This window comes from Colius striatus, chromosome 2 (genome assembly GCF_028858725.1).
Source record: "Colius striatus isolate bColStr4 chromosome 2, bColStr4.1.hap1, whole genome shotgun sequence".
Lineage (NCBI taxonomy): Eukaryota > Metazoa > Chordata > Aves > Coliiformes > Coliidae > Colius > Colius striatus.
Genome location: NC_084760.1, coordinates 59,041,247 through 59,058,147, shown reverse-complemented (window position 1 = coordinate 59,058,147; position 16,901 = coordinate 59,041,247). Strand labels below are relative to the sequence as shown.

The window sequence follows — 16,901 nt, the reverse complement described above, 5'->3', positions numbered from 1 at the left end:
ACACAGACACATCTTGTATGCTGCTTCTTCCTTCTGTTCCTGTCTAAAAGCTACACATGCTCCCTAGCCATTTGCAGTACCTCTGCAGTCAATAGAAAGAGAACAGTACCAAGGGAGGTAATCAGAGCAGTTTCATCTAGTTAGAAGGAAGGGAACCCTCTTTGGTGGCTTTGGCTGCAACCAATATAATTGAATACTAAACCCAGGAGAAAAAAAAAATGCAGTGCATGGCCTAAGAGCATCAAATATCATATCATATCATATGCAGTCAAAGCGAAAGGAAACAGAGAATCAGACCTGTTTAAATTAGCCTGAAGTGGCCAGCTATAGGTGTTTAACCACAGCTCTAAGTCCTTATTTAAAAATATATCAGATCATTTTGTAGACTTCAGTTAAGGAATCAAAGCATCTGACCGCAGTACGTGCATTTGAAAAGTTATTTCATATTAATATCATCCTGCTTAGCTTAACACTTCTAATATCAATGTGAGTTTAATGAAGTTACACTGTGCATAATTCCGGATACTTCCTCAAGCACAATGTGAAAGTCACAGCTCTGTTTATTCTTTCATTGTATAATAAACATTACTATACAAACAGTGTAGAATTCTACAAACAATACATTAAAATGTAAGCGATTATCACACAGGTATTTCCTGACATTTAAGACATGAATTACTCACTATTCTTTCCATTGCAAAATCTAAAACTTCTTAGGCAACACAATCTTTAGTTTGGTTTCTGTTACAGCAAAGTAACAGGCAAATTTTAGAAGACTGATAACTTTAATGCTATTTAACAGATTTCAATTTTGTGCACTATCGTCAATATATCACCCAAAAAAACCCACTGTGACAAGCTTAGAAATTACACATTATCTTTACAATCAACATTTAAAGATACTTTGTTAAGGAGCGATATGACAAAAAATAACAGCAAAAGTAAAAGGAGTAAGCAAATGAGCAGATGGTAGACTGAAGATTAGAAATGGTTATGTATACTGCAGGAACACATGCAACTCCCGAAAGATTACATCAAAGGAGTTGGAAGAAAAAGAAATTCCAGGGTCAATAATTCTGTTTTACTGGAGCAATAACAGCTTGTCAGTCATAGGCTAGAAATTTAAGAATTAAGTACTAGGAAGTGTCAAGGACTCTCCATTATCCTGACCACTCTTAACTAAGTGTACAAAAGAGCCATGAAAGGTACTGCTTCTGCACTGGAAAAATGAGAGAAAAAAAGATTAATCTAGTGGTGATGTTTGGTTTCAGGTTTTTTTAACCTTACTGTTCCTGTGGTTTGTTCATCTGTAAAATGCAGAAATACTACCTGGCCCCTTCTGAGTGTTATTAAGAATTCTCTGTTCACTGCAGACTTTAAATACTGCACTCTAAATAAAACTCTACAGTTACCAAAGGGCTAAATATTTTAAAAGATAATATGAAATAAGATGCATTGAATGAGAATGGTATACCGTGGAGAAAAATAAACAGATGGAATATCACATAACTCCAGACTCTACCATCATGTGCAGTGCGCAGAAAGGCTGGTATATGCTCATGTGCTGCAAAAGCCTTTCAGGAAACTTCAATCAAGGCAGAGCAACACTTTGGAAATCTACCTTCCAGATACAAACACAACATATCCAGATTTCTTCTTGTTAACTTTTCAACCAGTATATAGCACAGGGGAATATGACTAAGCAGAGTCAAGTAACTCTTGTGCTGGCACCTACAAATCTATGGATTTTATACATTGCAATCCTAGATCTTGACTTTTCTACCTCAGTAACCTAAGCACCAATTAAATGTCAGTATCACATGCACATGCAAGCTGAAAAGCCAATCCTTGAACAAAAAAAGATTTAGTATAAAACAAACATAAAAAAATGGATGCAAGAAACAAACTACAAGTAAGAACAGAATTATTAAATATAATCCTGGATACATATAGCAGAAGTACAGAAATTGAGGTGTGTTCACATGTTTTGTCAGGTTTTGCAAGAGAACAGCACAGAAGCTTTGCAAGCTCCCTTCCAAGCAAGAGAGATGGCACTAGAGAAAGTACTGAAATGACAAAAACCACCATAACAGGTAAAGGACAAGCAAGAGATGATGATGCGACATCCAACTAGATGACAGGTAAAATGGGAACAAGTCATAGAATCATAGAATGGTAGGGGTTGAAAGTCAAACTAGTATCCGATGTAGTAACAAATATAATGTTAGCAGGAGTTGCAAAAAGACAGTTAAAATAATCAAAACAAGAAGCCAAAGATTACCTTTGTACCACCTCTCTAAACATATTTAAAGAGAATGATATGTCATAGAATCATTAAGGGTATGTATCAGATTTTTGGCTTCAGATATTAGAAGGAAAGGCTACAACTTTGGAAAAGCATCTGTTTTTTGTAGACTCAAGGGACAGCATTCATCTACAACCACAGAATTCTCCAGAAAAGCAGAGAAAGATAACTAATCTCACACAGTTTTACTATCTTGATGACTGCTGAAGGAAATCTGTATTTTCATCATATAAGTTTCCCCCTCAAGGAGTGTAAAATCTTCAAGTTTTTTAAATTTTATTGGTTTCCTAGAAACTTTATTATCTTAGGTGGCTGACTATTTTAAACTTCAGAATGTCGTACCTCTTTAAAAAGCTTAGTAGGTACTGCAATGGCCTTTTCTTCCTCCAGATAGGATGCCCAACACCATGCTTGCCTTCCTTTAGAGGGTACAGCTGTAAGGAAGGATACAACAGTAAGAGAATTCTGTAACTGTTAACTTCTCAAGGAAAAACACAAACCAACACTTTGAAGTAATAATACACCTATCTCAAATCTACATTTTATTGAAGGCATTCATAGTGTTTCTCAGATCTTAAAAAATAAATTAGTAGCTCTGGAAGTTTAATGGTACCAGGAACATGAAAGTTCCCGGTTTGTACAGAAAAATCTCTTCCAGGTGACAAGAACAACTTATGAAGTCCTGCCTCCTGTCCCTTTTTCCTTATTGATCGTGAGAAGTGTTAAGATATACTACCTGCAAATGTGTAAAAAGATCAGTTCAAATCATGAAGTAGCTCAATATTTAACTTCCCCACCTCCCCCCCCCACAATAATTTATTTTCCTAGAAAACATTTTAAACTGGACAACACTCATAACATGGTATTTTTTTTTGTTTTGTTTTTAAATCGCAGTTAAAATAGTTTATTCTTTATTCAGAATGTTTCTAACTTACTCCATGACTTTGTAGTTTGATTGTTTTGGGCGGAGAGGCAGTGATTTAACAATAATTTCTCCAAGCCACCAACGCTTTTTTACTGGCATTATGTCACTGACATATAACAGAAACCTCCAGTTTCAGGTTTGCTCATATAGTATGAACACTCACATACACTTGCACAGTAATTGTAATATTGGCTACAATCCATCTTAATATTGTCTACAGTTACATAAGTGAGTAAGAGTTTTTAGGCCTTGAAAATAAGGCACTAACTACACTAGCAAAAGCCAGGAACCTAAAAAACAAATGGCTTGTGAGGCTGGCCATGTATATATCTATTTTCATACCCCTCCACTGTGCTCTACTGATCTTCACCTAAAATACCTCCCCTGCACATACAGCTTAGCATTTCAGATCATAAGCTCCCATTGCTAGGAGGACTCTTCACAGCATGATTCTGGCCTGATTCTGATTGTGAGCTACTCATTACAGAAATAAGTCCCTTAAGCAACAGTCTAGCTAAGCATTTTTATGATTAAAACATGAACTGTAACAGTAGCAATGCCAAACTCTCCCGAAGAAAGCTGATAATGTAACCAAAAGATAACAAATTTCAGAAAGACGGTGATCGCTCAACACTATTAAAGTACATTCACTTCATTTGTGATTTACCCAGTTTTTATCTATTCCATTTAAGAGATATGCTGCTCAGCACAATAACAAACAGCTATGTGCTTGGTTCTGAATATAAATTGGTCTTTTATACCAAATCTCTTGTGCTGAACTGACATTTTCGCAAATAAAAAAAATAGAAGAAATCTGTACAGATCATTGTCAGTGGGTAGCAGTGATTTCCATAGAGTATCAGCTTTGTGCTTGTATCTCACACACTTATCACCTCAGCTTTGGAAACAACTGTAGAAATAATGTTTATATTTCAGGAGTAGTTCTGTCTCGGGAGGGGGATCTTCCATAACTTTTATGTGTTGCATCTTCAATCACTATTCCATCTGCCTAATGTGCAGAAGAGCTACTTGGAACTCTCTGCTGATTAGTGGCCTGGCAATTTCTGGTAATGGCTCCCAGTCTATCATAAGAAACACTCTGGAGGGCAAGATGTAGGTTTGTGCTTGGTATACTACTGAGATATAATAGCTGCTGATTCTCCAGTTCTTCCTCTAAGTATCTATCATACAAATAGCTTGAAAAAACAGCACTCATTTAAAATATGTTTTATTATGCCGCTAGATGCAGTGTATGTCCCTTTGGACTGATTACAGCAATTATTCCTAACCAGTTCCACCAAATGTGTCTATTTCCAGCACATACTATAGATACAAAATTGATCCCCAAGGAAACAAAAGTAAACTTTCACTTCTGCTTAATACATGTCTTTACCATCTGGGAACTCAATGGGCCTGATTCCCTTTAATACGGGAACTCTTTAGAAGGACGGGAAAAAAAAAACAAAAAAACACTAAAATGTGCATTGATTACATATACACTCACTATATTCTCCTTCACACTGCCAGAGGTATGAATACCATCTCTTTGTGAAAGGTCATCAATCTCCAGCTGATGGAGGTTTTTCCCAGTTTCCACTTGATACTCTCAGTTCTTCCACTCTTCAAAATTAATTGCTCTAAGTAACACTGACACTCTCTTTTTACAGAATTGAAAATAAAGTATTGAACAAGGAATACAAATTCAGTAAAACAATTCAGAATAAAATATGGATATTACCTAAAGAATTGATAATTGAGATATCTGTTTCATACTCTAACTTACTTTGTTTCAAAACTGTTATTTCCCCTTTTCTTTTTCTCCTGGCTCTCTGTGAGACTCTCAAGATCCTTCCTTCAGGTTTGTCCTCCTAAATTAAAAAAAGATCACAGTAATCTCATTAGTTCAAAAGTCTAGTACAGTAAAAATTGAGACACACAAATTTTAAATGTGACTTCATTTAAATGGCTAAGGACATAGCTCTCTGCTGTCTCAAACAAACCTGCAGATGTCTAATAAGAACAAAGTGAGACACCAGTGACAAATCACAGCAAACACGGTGAAAATGACAGACAGAAGGACTCTCAACACTCAGCACTCAGTCAGCCAGCCCTGTCTAAGCCAGGGACAGATCACGAAACCTTCATCAGGCCTCTATGAGACAGAGATAAACAGCAGTATCTTTGATATGTTCATGCTTCCAAAGTAATTTAAAGGAAAACCCCTCACAGCTTCAGTCTGCTTTATTCAAATGTACAGTCACTTTATGAAATGTAAAATGTCATTAAACCTTTCTAATTTATTTGTTTGTGTATAAATAGTTTGATTAGTATATGAATAAATTAAGAGAATAAGTACTCTTTTGGGAGGGCAAATGCATGGAAGGAAAAAAGGCATCTCCTGCCTTTTGCCTAAGTTACTCCTACACAGAGAGCTACAAATTCCCTTCTGACAGCTCTAGTGTCTTCAGTCTTTTGACGATTCAGCAGTTGCAGAGCAAGTATTACAGAAAAATACTTGGGATGGTAGTGTAACAAGTTTATTCTAAAATGAAGAATAAATCCAAAAGGAAAAAAAACAAAAGGTGCCCCAAAGCACATTACACTGCAACACAAAACCAAATATTTATCTGTGATTTTCTAAGGCAAATTACACTCAGAAAATAAAAAGTATTCTCATCTTAATTGTAATGTAGCTTTCCTTGTAAATAAATTATTGGCATATAGTCATTTATTCATGTGTAGAGTGACAAAGTAGCAGGTGTTGGAAAATCTGTACTCTTTCTGTGCTGAAGACACAGCAGAAGACTAGTTTAGTACAGTTTTTCTTTCCATACTTTTTTGTTCTTTTCTTTAAAAAGGAGGGAAAAGATATAAAAATTAGCCCTTACATTGTCCATAATTTCAATTTATTGTTGAGGCATATCTAAATTGGTAAGTGAACCAACTACTTATTGTGGCTCTGACAGAGTGATGCCATTACTTCTCTTTGGAGACTGATGAAGTTATTGACAATGAAATATAAGACAAAACTCCCACTAAAATACTTGCAGGAATGTGCTTATGATGCATACTAACAGTTTCATCAGGATTCTCCTTCTCCCCGTTATCCCTGGACTCTTCTTTGAGAGGTAACTTTGCTTTTCTTTTCCGAATGCCTTTGGCATCATCCTCCCCATTGCATTCCACACTGGGCTTTTCCTCTTTTGGTTCTCTGTTACAAGAGTAACACAACACAAAGCCAGTATTATTTCACTTCTCATATTAATAAAACAAGTAAAAAGCAAGCCAATCTAAAGGTCAAGTGTTTGTAGGTCTCAGGATATTATACCAAGTCTATTCTTGAAAATACTACTGAAAAATACATCTCTCAGAAGAATTAACGTGGAAGACACACTATAGTATTATGAAAGGAAATTTGTCAGCTTATGCTGAACAAGTTCCGCATGTTTTAAATACTGTTTTTTCCAGTATCATTAAGTGTCATGGAAAAGAAAACTCTGAAATCTTTAGGACTGCAGGACAGTTTACAGAAATGAGGGCAAAGGTAATTGTTAAGACTGATAAACCAACTGGAGAAAGCTGGTGTGTGATTACAAATTGCTAAACAATCAATCAGAACAGAAACCTTTGAAGCAATTAACTTCAAAAATCATCAATGTTTAAAACTGCCATAATGCAGTAATGTGCAATACAGAATGGACATACTAACACAAATCTTGTTTTATGATGAGATGAACTGCACTACCTGAATGAAAAGGAACTAAGGAACTCCAGTATGCTCACTCACTGTCATCTATAACATAGCTCTTGCATTTAATTACAATTAACTTACAACACTAACCACCTCATTACTGATTCTCTTAATACCAATGATTATGAAACAAGGCGAGAGTCTGATACTGATTCATAAATCCCATAGACATTTACCATTTGCATCTGAGCACACTCTGAGCAAAATAGTCTGCCTTCAATACCAGTATTAGACAAAACCAAACATTGTTAACACATTTTCTTGAAATACAGTGAAAGAATATTATAAAGCAATGGAGACTCACCAAAACATGGCTGCTTAATATCTCCCTTTGCCCCACCACTAATGTTTTGTCCCACCACTTTCATCTCACACTGCATTTATGCCACATTCTTTGGTTCTATGCTTTCTAATAGCACCTACTTGTTTTTTACTTGCTGGGCACATTTCTGGCTGCAAAATTTCCCTTCAGGAACAAATTCTTCTATGGTACCATAGCGGTAACAGTTTTCACAGAAAACAAGTCCATCCATTTTTGCAGTTTCCTTCAGCCTTGTGGGGATCCCTGTCTTTTCCGAAAAGGCTGCACAATGAAAAAAGTAACTTCACTTAAGTAGAGGTGATACATTTCCAACCATCCTCAGCAGGCTTTGCCAAGCAAACAGAAAAATGGAAGTCACATCAGTCTTGTAAGAATGAAGAACTGAGAGTTAGTGTCTGCATGGGGTCCATAATCCTCGTAAGCAAGGTGGATTTTTGTACTGCAATACAAGAAAGAGGAATCCACCAATTTCACACTGCTGTCATTAGTGGCACATCAATACTGTCTGATGTGGCTACTCATGGAAGAGGTGAATTTTGTGACAGATACCATGGTGATTGCCCCACAGAATCACCACTGCATGGAGTTCACCACCTCATCTCCTGCTGAAATGTCTCATTTTTTACCTATATATAAGATGATCTGGGAAAATTGGGGAGGGGGATAGTTATCTTTCAATAGGCGAACTTATCTCTGGAAGTAAATCACCAATTACATTCTACAGCCATTCACAGCAGTAGCTATTGCTCACCCTGCCTCAGGTCTACCAGAAGTAAAAAAATCACTAATTGATAACAAAGAAATTTTCAGATACTAAGTTACTCACTCATCCAAAGCTAAAACTTCCCCACAAGAGGTGTGTAGCCTAAGAGAGAATGTCATTTCACTAGCAAGTATGAACCACTTTCAAGTTCTCCAACTTCTAGAGTAAGTCATTATCTTTGCAGTCCTTGAATGGCAAACTTCAAGTCACAGACTAAGTCTTTTGCTTGAGCACTGTACTGCCTTTGAAAGTGGAGTTAAATGAACTCTTGTGTGCAGAGTATCTCCACTAGAAGAATACACAATTTATGTGCTATATTTATACTCCAGTACCATTAGTGGTTCAAAAACAACTGTTTCCTCTCATGATGGAAAATGTTAGCAATAGTATTACTTTGAGAGAGCATTAAACAAGGACAGTGTTAAGGTAGCAGTAGGATGCTTACTTGGTCTGTTTATGTGTCCATTAATATACTTAAATTCAGTTGCAACAGTAATGTTTCCTAGGTTTACCAGACCGTAGGTGATTAATTTGCATGCTTTACTGTAGGTAATTGTGATCTCTCAGACTAAGGACAGAACCTGTTGTGTTTCTATGCTATCATACTCTTGCAATTCTCATCACAGATTTGAACAATTTTGACAATTAAGACTTAATGGTAGGGTAGTAGCAATGGAAAACTTTCATTGACTTTGCTTATCATGGTTATACTGACGATTAGTAAACAAAAATTTTTAAATTTTTCAAATGTAATCCTTTTAAAAAGGACTTACAGTGCGTATTTTAAAAGAAAAATTATAAAGTGTAACATCAACAAGAAAAAAAAAATAGGTAGCTGTAAATAATTGTTAAATCAGTTGTGATACTCTTTCATGCTACTCTATCATTGCTGGAGACCAGTGCTTACATCAAAATTTTAAAACCAGGAAACACCTTATTTGGTAAGCAGATACTACAATTATTAGCATTTTATCATTCAAGATAAACGTAAATGGTTACTACAGACTAATTTTAATACTGTAAAAAAGCACAGTCAGCAGGAGCAAGACAACAGTGCAAACATCGTAACGTCGATAAGCAGCGGCCAGCACCATGTGAAGGCAGTTTACAGTGTGAGGTACTTCAGTCACAAATGAACTGCAGGCAGTTAGTAAAGTCTGTGGGCAGTCTGGAGAACTAGCTCAACAAAAATAACATCTAAAAATATTAAATTATTTAAAGTAAGAATTTTACTATTCTGCAAAGTAAACAGAGGGAAAATGGTGATTCTAAACTTAGAAAAAATACTATTAAAAAAAGTGTGTCTGTAATTGATCTTCAGATGTTTAACAGTGGAATTATTTCCTTTTAACTTAAAATGCATTTATTTTCATACTTATTCATACTTCAAAAACATCACAGATACTCTTTGCATTAAAGCAAATATTTTTTTGTTGGGTTGTTTCTGGGGGGGCAATCTTTAAGAAAAGCTGAGAGATTAAACAAAATACAGTCTACCAAATGTTTGCCGCCTCTTAACTGACCTTCTTGAGCAGTTGGAACCATCCAGGTTGTGGTAGCAGTTGCCTTTTTAACACTTTCCACCTCATTTTCATCTGTAATCACTTCCAGGGCCCCAAATTCATTCACTCGAAACTGTAAGACAAAATAAATTGCATAAAGTGTAACAAAAACTTACTAATACTCTCTGATGGTATCTTCTTCTGTTCACTAAGATAGTTTTTATATCATGTCCTCACCATGAGTGACACACGGGAATCAAAAAAAAAAAATCAGTAACAGAAATTCCAGAGAAAATCTCCTAACTGTGTGCTTTTCATTGCCAGCAAAATAACACTCCAGTTACTGAGTATTTTTGTCCAGAAAAAGAGAACTGAATGTCAAATACAGATGTCTCACGGAGTACAGAAATTTCATCACCCTCTGAAAACACAGTACTTCTCCACTGTAAATTGTACATAAACAAACATCTCAAAGCGGTTTATGAGCTGTTTAATTACACGCTGAACGTGATATTACTGTCAGCCAGAAGCAAGGCTCAACAATGCCCCACATGCTGTGCTTACACAGGAGCATCACGAGTTATATTCATCTTGCTGCCAGCAGAAAAGTATCTTCCAAATGCCATAATGATTACAGCACTACCAGATGAAAATAAACTTCAGCTTCCCAGTCGCTATGTGGTTTGTAGACTAAGTCGGTTACACAGGTTGAACTCCAGGCCACATTTATTCCTGATTGTTTGCTCCGAACAGCAAAAGAGCGTAACTCTGAGCTTTGCCACAGAGGACAGGTCTCTACCAGTGAGGTACTCTCACTAATGGAGATCAAAAGGAAAAATTACACCCAAAGGGAGTCTTTCAAAGCTCCCCAGCACTCACCTGTGAGAATATTCCTTCAGGACAGCAGCACAAAGCCTACTTCCTTTTCCCTGATCGGGCAACTTTACCTTGGGAAAATGAGAAGGGGAACATTTCCCTGGCACTAGACTGATCTCTGTGCCTCTGGAGGCTGGAGGACAGATCACTCTCACCCACTGTGGACCCTGCGATGGTACAGTACCTAAAATAAGCCATTCTGACTGAAAGCAAAGATGTATATACCACAACAGTGTGCTTTAACTAATACAGTCCTTCCAGCCTCAGCATTTACAAAAAGCCATCAGGTCCTAAGGAATACAGGCAGCTCAGTATGCTGAGGAGAGGGAGAGGAAGCAGAGGAGAACCTCACACAGTCGTATGACTTCTAGAGCCAAGATTTTTACTTGCGATCAGCTATGGTCACAGCAGATAACACAAGTGCAGACAGGCAAACTTTCAAATAGATCCTGATCAAAAGATCAGGAGTACAGGTTTGAAAGGCAACCAAACGCAGTAACACCACATGGTCATACTCCAGTTTGTGGACAGACATTCATGCTGTTCCACCCAAAGAAAAGGAGTGCAGTTACCATTCAACAGAGGATCCTTGCATCTTAGGGCTGACTTACCTGGTTCCTATTTTGCTTAAGCTCATTTTTCATATTTGTGCTTTGCTGCCTCTGCAATAGATGGATGCCAGAAGGAAAATGTTCCTTGCTTCCAAGAGTTCTAGCTCAGTAGCAGCTGCCTCAGTAAGCAGGCTGTGAGCACAGACTAAGACACTGTGCTGCAGCTCACTAACTCACACGTAACAGAGAAGTTACTAACCACTTCTTGAAACCACTCCTGCACCTTCATACAGAATCAGCTCGAACATATGTACACCAAAGGTATTTCTGAGTAGTCCAATTAATATCTGGGATATTTCTGCATGATTCAGTCAACATTTGGCCTTGACACTACACGTATGTCTTTCCTGTACTGCGGCCTCCTGTGGTATTCAAGGACATCATCCTAGCTAGTGTTGCCACCCACCAGCCTTCTGGCTTTAGAGGGCTGACTGGCAGGCATCAAATGGTGAAAGACAGATGACTGCAGGGGAAGCTTCTCCCAGCTACCCTTTCAGAGACGAACCATTAAGGAAGCAGCTCTTCAAAAGTCAGGCCACCATGCTATGATGGGCTTAGTTACGGAGAGTAACCACAAGCTACTGTCTTAGCAGACATGAGGGTGTGACAACACTACTAGGACACTGCTTCATCTAACCCTTGTATCTCCTGTTTTTGCTTGCAGCCTCCTCTTTATCGTAGTCAGAGGCCTCCAGACCCTGTTTGAACACAAGCTTAAAGCAGGTATGTCTGCTTTCACATACTGCTTTTCCCCAGCTACAGCTTCAGCATCACTGTGCACACTGAGCTCTCCATCACTGACTGGAAAAACGCCTCAGACTTGCGGAGTTGTACTCTGGTTTTAGCTGGGTGGGAAAAGCAACAAAAATCTTGTGACAAAGACTAACTGCTAAAAAACAGGATAAAAATATGTACAGAGCAGCATACTGCATAAATCCATCACAGGTTAACAGCTGCGTAACGAAGCAGATGGACTTCTGCTGTCCCTTCTCCAATGGCTTTAGGATATTTCCAATGGAAGTTCTCTGCCTTATCATGCAGAACAGAAGAAACCCTGAAGTTTTACTTAGGGGGAATATATGTTAAAAGTGCTTTTCATTATCTTTCTCCATATCATAAAAAGAGCTTGTGTATTTGTCACTATATACTGTTCACTGAGAGGAGATATGATCATGCTCTACAGCTCCCTGAAGGAGCTGGAGGGGAGCTGTAGTGAGGTGAGGGTCAATTTCTCCAGTAACAAATGACAGAAAATGAAGAAATGCATTCAAGTTCTGCCAAAGGTAGTTTAGATCAGACATTAGGAAAAACTTTTTCACTGAGAGGATTATTAAGCATTGGAACAGGATGCCCAGGAAGGTGGTGGAATTGCCATCCCTAGAGATACTAAAAAACCCCACAGATTAAGTACTGAGGGATATGGTTTAGTTGAGTGATGGGCTTGGCTGTGTTAGGTTAGTGGTTGGACTTGATAATCTTAAAGGTCTTTTCCAGTCATTAGGACTCCATGATTCTATGACTATATGCAATAAAAATAAATTTGCAGGCAATGCTAAATGTCTACCATACTGCAGATTAAATCTTAGAAACTCAGACCTATTGAGAAGACATATACACAATCTAGTTTCAAATTAAGTCACCACTTTGCATGTGTCTCAGAGGAACAAAGATCAGGCTGTCTGTCACTCCTTGTGCACTTCCACAACTATACAAGATCTCATCCTTACCCACAAACATCAAATCAGAATAAAGGCTGCTATTGTTTTGTACAAGGTAAAAGGAAAAAAAAATAAGGAGAAACAATTGAAATGCAAACAACAAAAAAGAATAAAAAAACCTCACCCATCTTGATCCATAGCTTTAAAATAAATCTGGAAAAAAACAGCCAACACTACCATCTACTGGGCAAGATAAGGACAAAGAGTTCTTTGACAATTGTTGCTACATTCTTGACAGTAACTTCAAAAACAAAACTTATCTTAATCCCACAACACTAATTGTGGACTAGCCCAGATGAAACACATAAAATTTTTAATATCCAGAAGAAAAATAGATTGAGTAACTGTTCTTTATGCCTATGAAGTAGTATCACAGTCTGTAAAGATGACTGACACCTGAGGCTTCAGTAATACAAGCCAAAGTGTTACACTCAGATTTCTGGTTAGTAGTTATCATTCTTGATTTGAATCATCATCTAATCACAGTGATTTCAGTGGCACTGCTCTGATAAATCAGAGTCTTTCTGGCATCTTACAGCTCCTCCTCTCTTTAAAGCAAAGGAATTGCCTCTAGACACTGTATTGTCCAACCACATCCCACTACATGCCAAACTATTCTTTTACATATTACTTGAGTAAGTTAGTAAATGTCAGAACTTGTCCATTCAACCAGTCCTCTCTTCTGTGTGTGTGTAGTACAGTCTCTACATGTACCATCACATACTACTTTCTTTCACAGAACCCTTGCCCTAGGCCAGCATTCAGAAAACAAGGTAACTGTTGGGTATTTTTATACTCTTTCTTTAAGCAGAAAAGCCAGTCTTTACACAGTTTGAAAGCAGAAGGACTGTTTGTTTTCCTTAAAAAAATCCTTCACTAAAATAAAAAACATCATGTATCTCAAAAAGCTTTAGGCACCCTAGTAATTTCTGTTACAATGCACTGCAAAGTAATTCCTGAAACAAAATCTCTGTTCTCAGTCACTTAGAAAAGAAGATAAAAATATCTCTTCCCAGCTCTTCATCCTTCTGACTGCTTTGCTCCCTGCAATCAGTACACATGTGACCCTTGACACTTGCCTGGTCACAAAATTTTGACTCTTTCAGGAATGCAGAAGACTAAGGGAACACGTTCCTAATTCTGACTATTCCTTTTCTTTAATGATGAGAAAGGATCTTGCCTGTATGCTCCTCTGCAAGTACTGCAAAAGATAACTTTAGGATCCCAAGCTAGTTAGGTTTCTACACCATGACGAAGGGGCAGGACCAGATCCTCCCTCACTGGAATGACACTGTCAGCAAGAAAGTCAAGCACTTCAACCAATCTTTGATTGATTTTAAGGTGCTTCGGGAACACCACAATAGGCTAATCCTGAAGTAACAAAGAAGAGGGAATAATCTACATCCCCCAACAAAAGTTTTCCCTATTTGGGCAGGCACATGCAAGAAACGATTACTACCAGAACACAGCTTTCCAAAAAAAAAAAAAGAGAACATTCTCTCACCACTCTGAACCGAAGGTTTAGGTACCATCTGAAAACATGCCTTTCACAAGAGAGACTAACATTTTCCCAAAAGAACACCCATGCCTCTGTCTTGTCTGCAGTAATATTTACCTACTTTATTCTTAAATGCTCCTCAGGCTGTTCCAGTTCCTATCCTCAGCCATGAGTGCTCAAGAATTATCTTAATACCAGAGGGCTTCTCAATGATTTCTCTCCACTGCGAACTCAGTCTGCTGTATTACCTTGAGTAGGAAACCACAGCTATACAGACTTTAAGGTGACACATAATTCACCAACAGAGCTAGAAGTCAAGGTCTGCCAAGATGATGTTTACTGATCCAGAAGTTGACCTACAAAGCAACCCTGGCTTCAAATTATTTCAGCCAGAATATTTCCAAATACCAAACCTAGCATCTCATAGAGAATCTAAGGAAGCAACAAATAAAAAATGAGTGGCTACCTGCCAAAGTTCTGGTTCCAGCAAGTCATTCTGCACCGCACAGGAAGGCTGTCGTAGAACCAAGGGCAGCACTACGTTTTCCTGCATAGGATTTACCTGCATTAATCACAAAACTAGTCCTTTTCCTTCCTGAAATCCTCTACTTAGTTATTTACAAGTCTAACAGCATCTACAGTAAATGATGCAGTAGATTTTGTGGTCAAATTTAATGTGATCACTGGCATTTCTTGGCTTTGGAAATTTAGCAATTTTAATAGTATAATTTCCTTTTTTTGGTCTTTCATTTTTTAAAAAAAAAGTGAAATCATTTTATGACAATGCAAAGTTTTAACCAGAAATCTGTGGTGATGAAGCACGGCATGAACTAATTAATTACACTAGATTAAAACAGAGGAAACTTAGTTCCATGTGGGAAAGAACAGGTCAGGTATGTCTACTTAGGCTCACAAGTGGTCAGAGAAAAATCTATTTTGCCTTGCTTTCTCCTCCCTGCTCCATCCCTTACTTGCCTCCCTGAAGCGAAATCTTCTCTCTGGAGTAATACATTCCAGTAGAGGCAGTTACTTCATTGTTCCCAGTAGTTGGTGTTCCTTGCAGACCCTCAGGAAATCTCCGTCTGGGAAACAAACACCTTCCTAGATTCAAAGTAGTGGCACATGCCACTGCATGAGGACAAAAATAACTTTGCACGATAAAAGCACTGTACTTAGGTATTGCCTGAGACACTACTGGTACTTCTGACGTATGACCATGTGAGGGGTGAAAAAAAAAAAGGAAAAAGAAGTTTTTTTCAAAATGTTAATTATCTCAAGCAAGCTTGAACACAATTTCAGAATGAGCAGCTGGAAGGATGCACTTTACTGCCTTGAGTTGCTGTATCTATGCATCCAGAAACATAGCACTCTGAATCTCCGTTACCTTCTTTACTGAGTGGCCGGAAATACCAAGCACCACTGACCATCATTCATGTTCCGCTATTACAGTTGATTTCCTACAAAATTAGCTGCCTTATTTTATTTACAAGTTAATTTCCTCATCATCTTTCTTTTCCCATTCAAGCACAATTTGCAAGCAGGAAATAATGACCAAAATTCTGTCCACACAGTATATAACCACTCACTTTCCAAACACAAGCACTAGAAAACTCATTACAAAGTACTCCATAAACTTCTGTCACTGCAGTAGGAAGTGACTGTAAATTATTACAGCTTTTCCAGTTTAATGAGTGCATTTAAATCCTGAAGTGTTACTGTCTGCACAGAGATTTTTTTTTTTTAAAAAGGGGGTGGGGGGAAGAAGAAGAGTTATTTCACATTTACATTCACACCATGCAGAGTAACTGGTAAGCACTGATGGTTTTAAGATGAGCATACATTACTTAGCTTGCCACATTAAGGCACTCTGTAATTTGTAAACTATTTTAAACTCTACTGGAATTCAAGTTTTCCATTTTATTTAAACATCTTGAAAGAATTAATATACAATGCTAAAAATTTTGTTCTCAGTCTGCAGTGCATTATACTATACAATTTTTCTCACTATCTCCTGTGTAACTTGAAATTCTAGCATTTTCCACAACCACTATTTATCTGTTGCAAAACATGCTCAAAGCAGCATTCAAGAAGTATTAACCACTTCACAATTATTTTTGCCAAAGAATTTTAAAAAAAATCTCTATTAGAACGTATTTCCACAGCCTCACTAACCACAGGTGACCAAAATCTATCAATTGACACAGCACAAAATCTTAAGAAAATAACAATTTCAGCATTTTACCAATGTGGAAACAGATGTTGACGTAAGAGACCATGGCACAGCTGAGAACACAGGCTTGGTATCTGACTGGATTCCCTTGTTCTGCCTGGTTCAGCCTATCTCATTTCTGGTAGGCATGAAACTGCCCACAGGACTTTGTAATAAAATGAAATAATGCAATTTATTATTTCTAATTTAGTTCTTCTTCTCTATAAGAAGTTCTTCTTTCCATAAGAAAAGTTAAATTTAAACAATGATAAGAAAATACTGAGAGGAGTTATTTGTAAATTTTTCAAGCATTTTACACTACAACAGGCTTTTTGCCAGCTTTTATTCAGAGGAACTTATATTCACAAAAATGAAGTAGCTCTTAAAAAGAATGGTTGCTCATATATGCTTGCCTGATAAT

At 37.4% G+C, this 16,901-nt stretch overlaps 1 protein-coding gene across 7 annotated transcripts in view; it reads right to left on the bottom strand.

Annotated features, from left to right (window-relative positions):
• L3MBTL3 (L3MBTL histone methyl-lysine binding protein 3) overlaps nucleotides 1-16,901 on the bottom strand; it is an 80,688-nt gene that overhangs the window by 50,247 nt on the left and 13,540 nt on the right. For all 7 annotated transcript variants that reach the window (XM_061990685.1, XM_061990683.1, XM_061990687.1 and 4 more), the window contains exons 3-7: nucleotides 9,590-9,701; nucleotides 7,405-7,564; nucleotides 6,306-6,441; nucleotides 5,014-5,098; nucleotides 2,648-2,739 (exon numbers count right to left, since the gene is read on the bottom strand). In XM_061990685.1, the coding sequence (XP_061846669.1) occupies nucleotides 2,648-2,739; nucleotides 5,014-5,098; nucleotides 6,306-6,441; nucleotides 7,405-7,564; nucleotides 9,590-9,701 (585 nt within the window). The remainder of the gene's footprint in view (nucleotides 1-2,647; nucleotides 2,740-5,013; nucleotides 5,099-6,305; nucleotides 6,442-7,404; nucleotides 7,565-9,589; nucleotides 9,702-16,901) is intronic.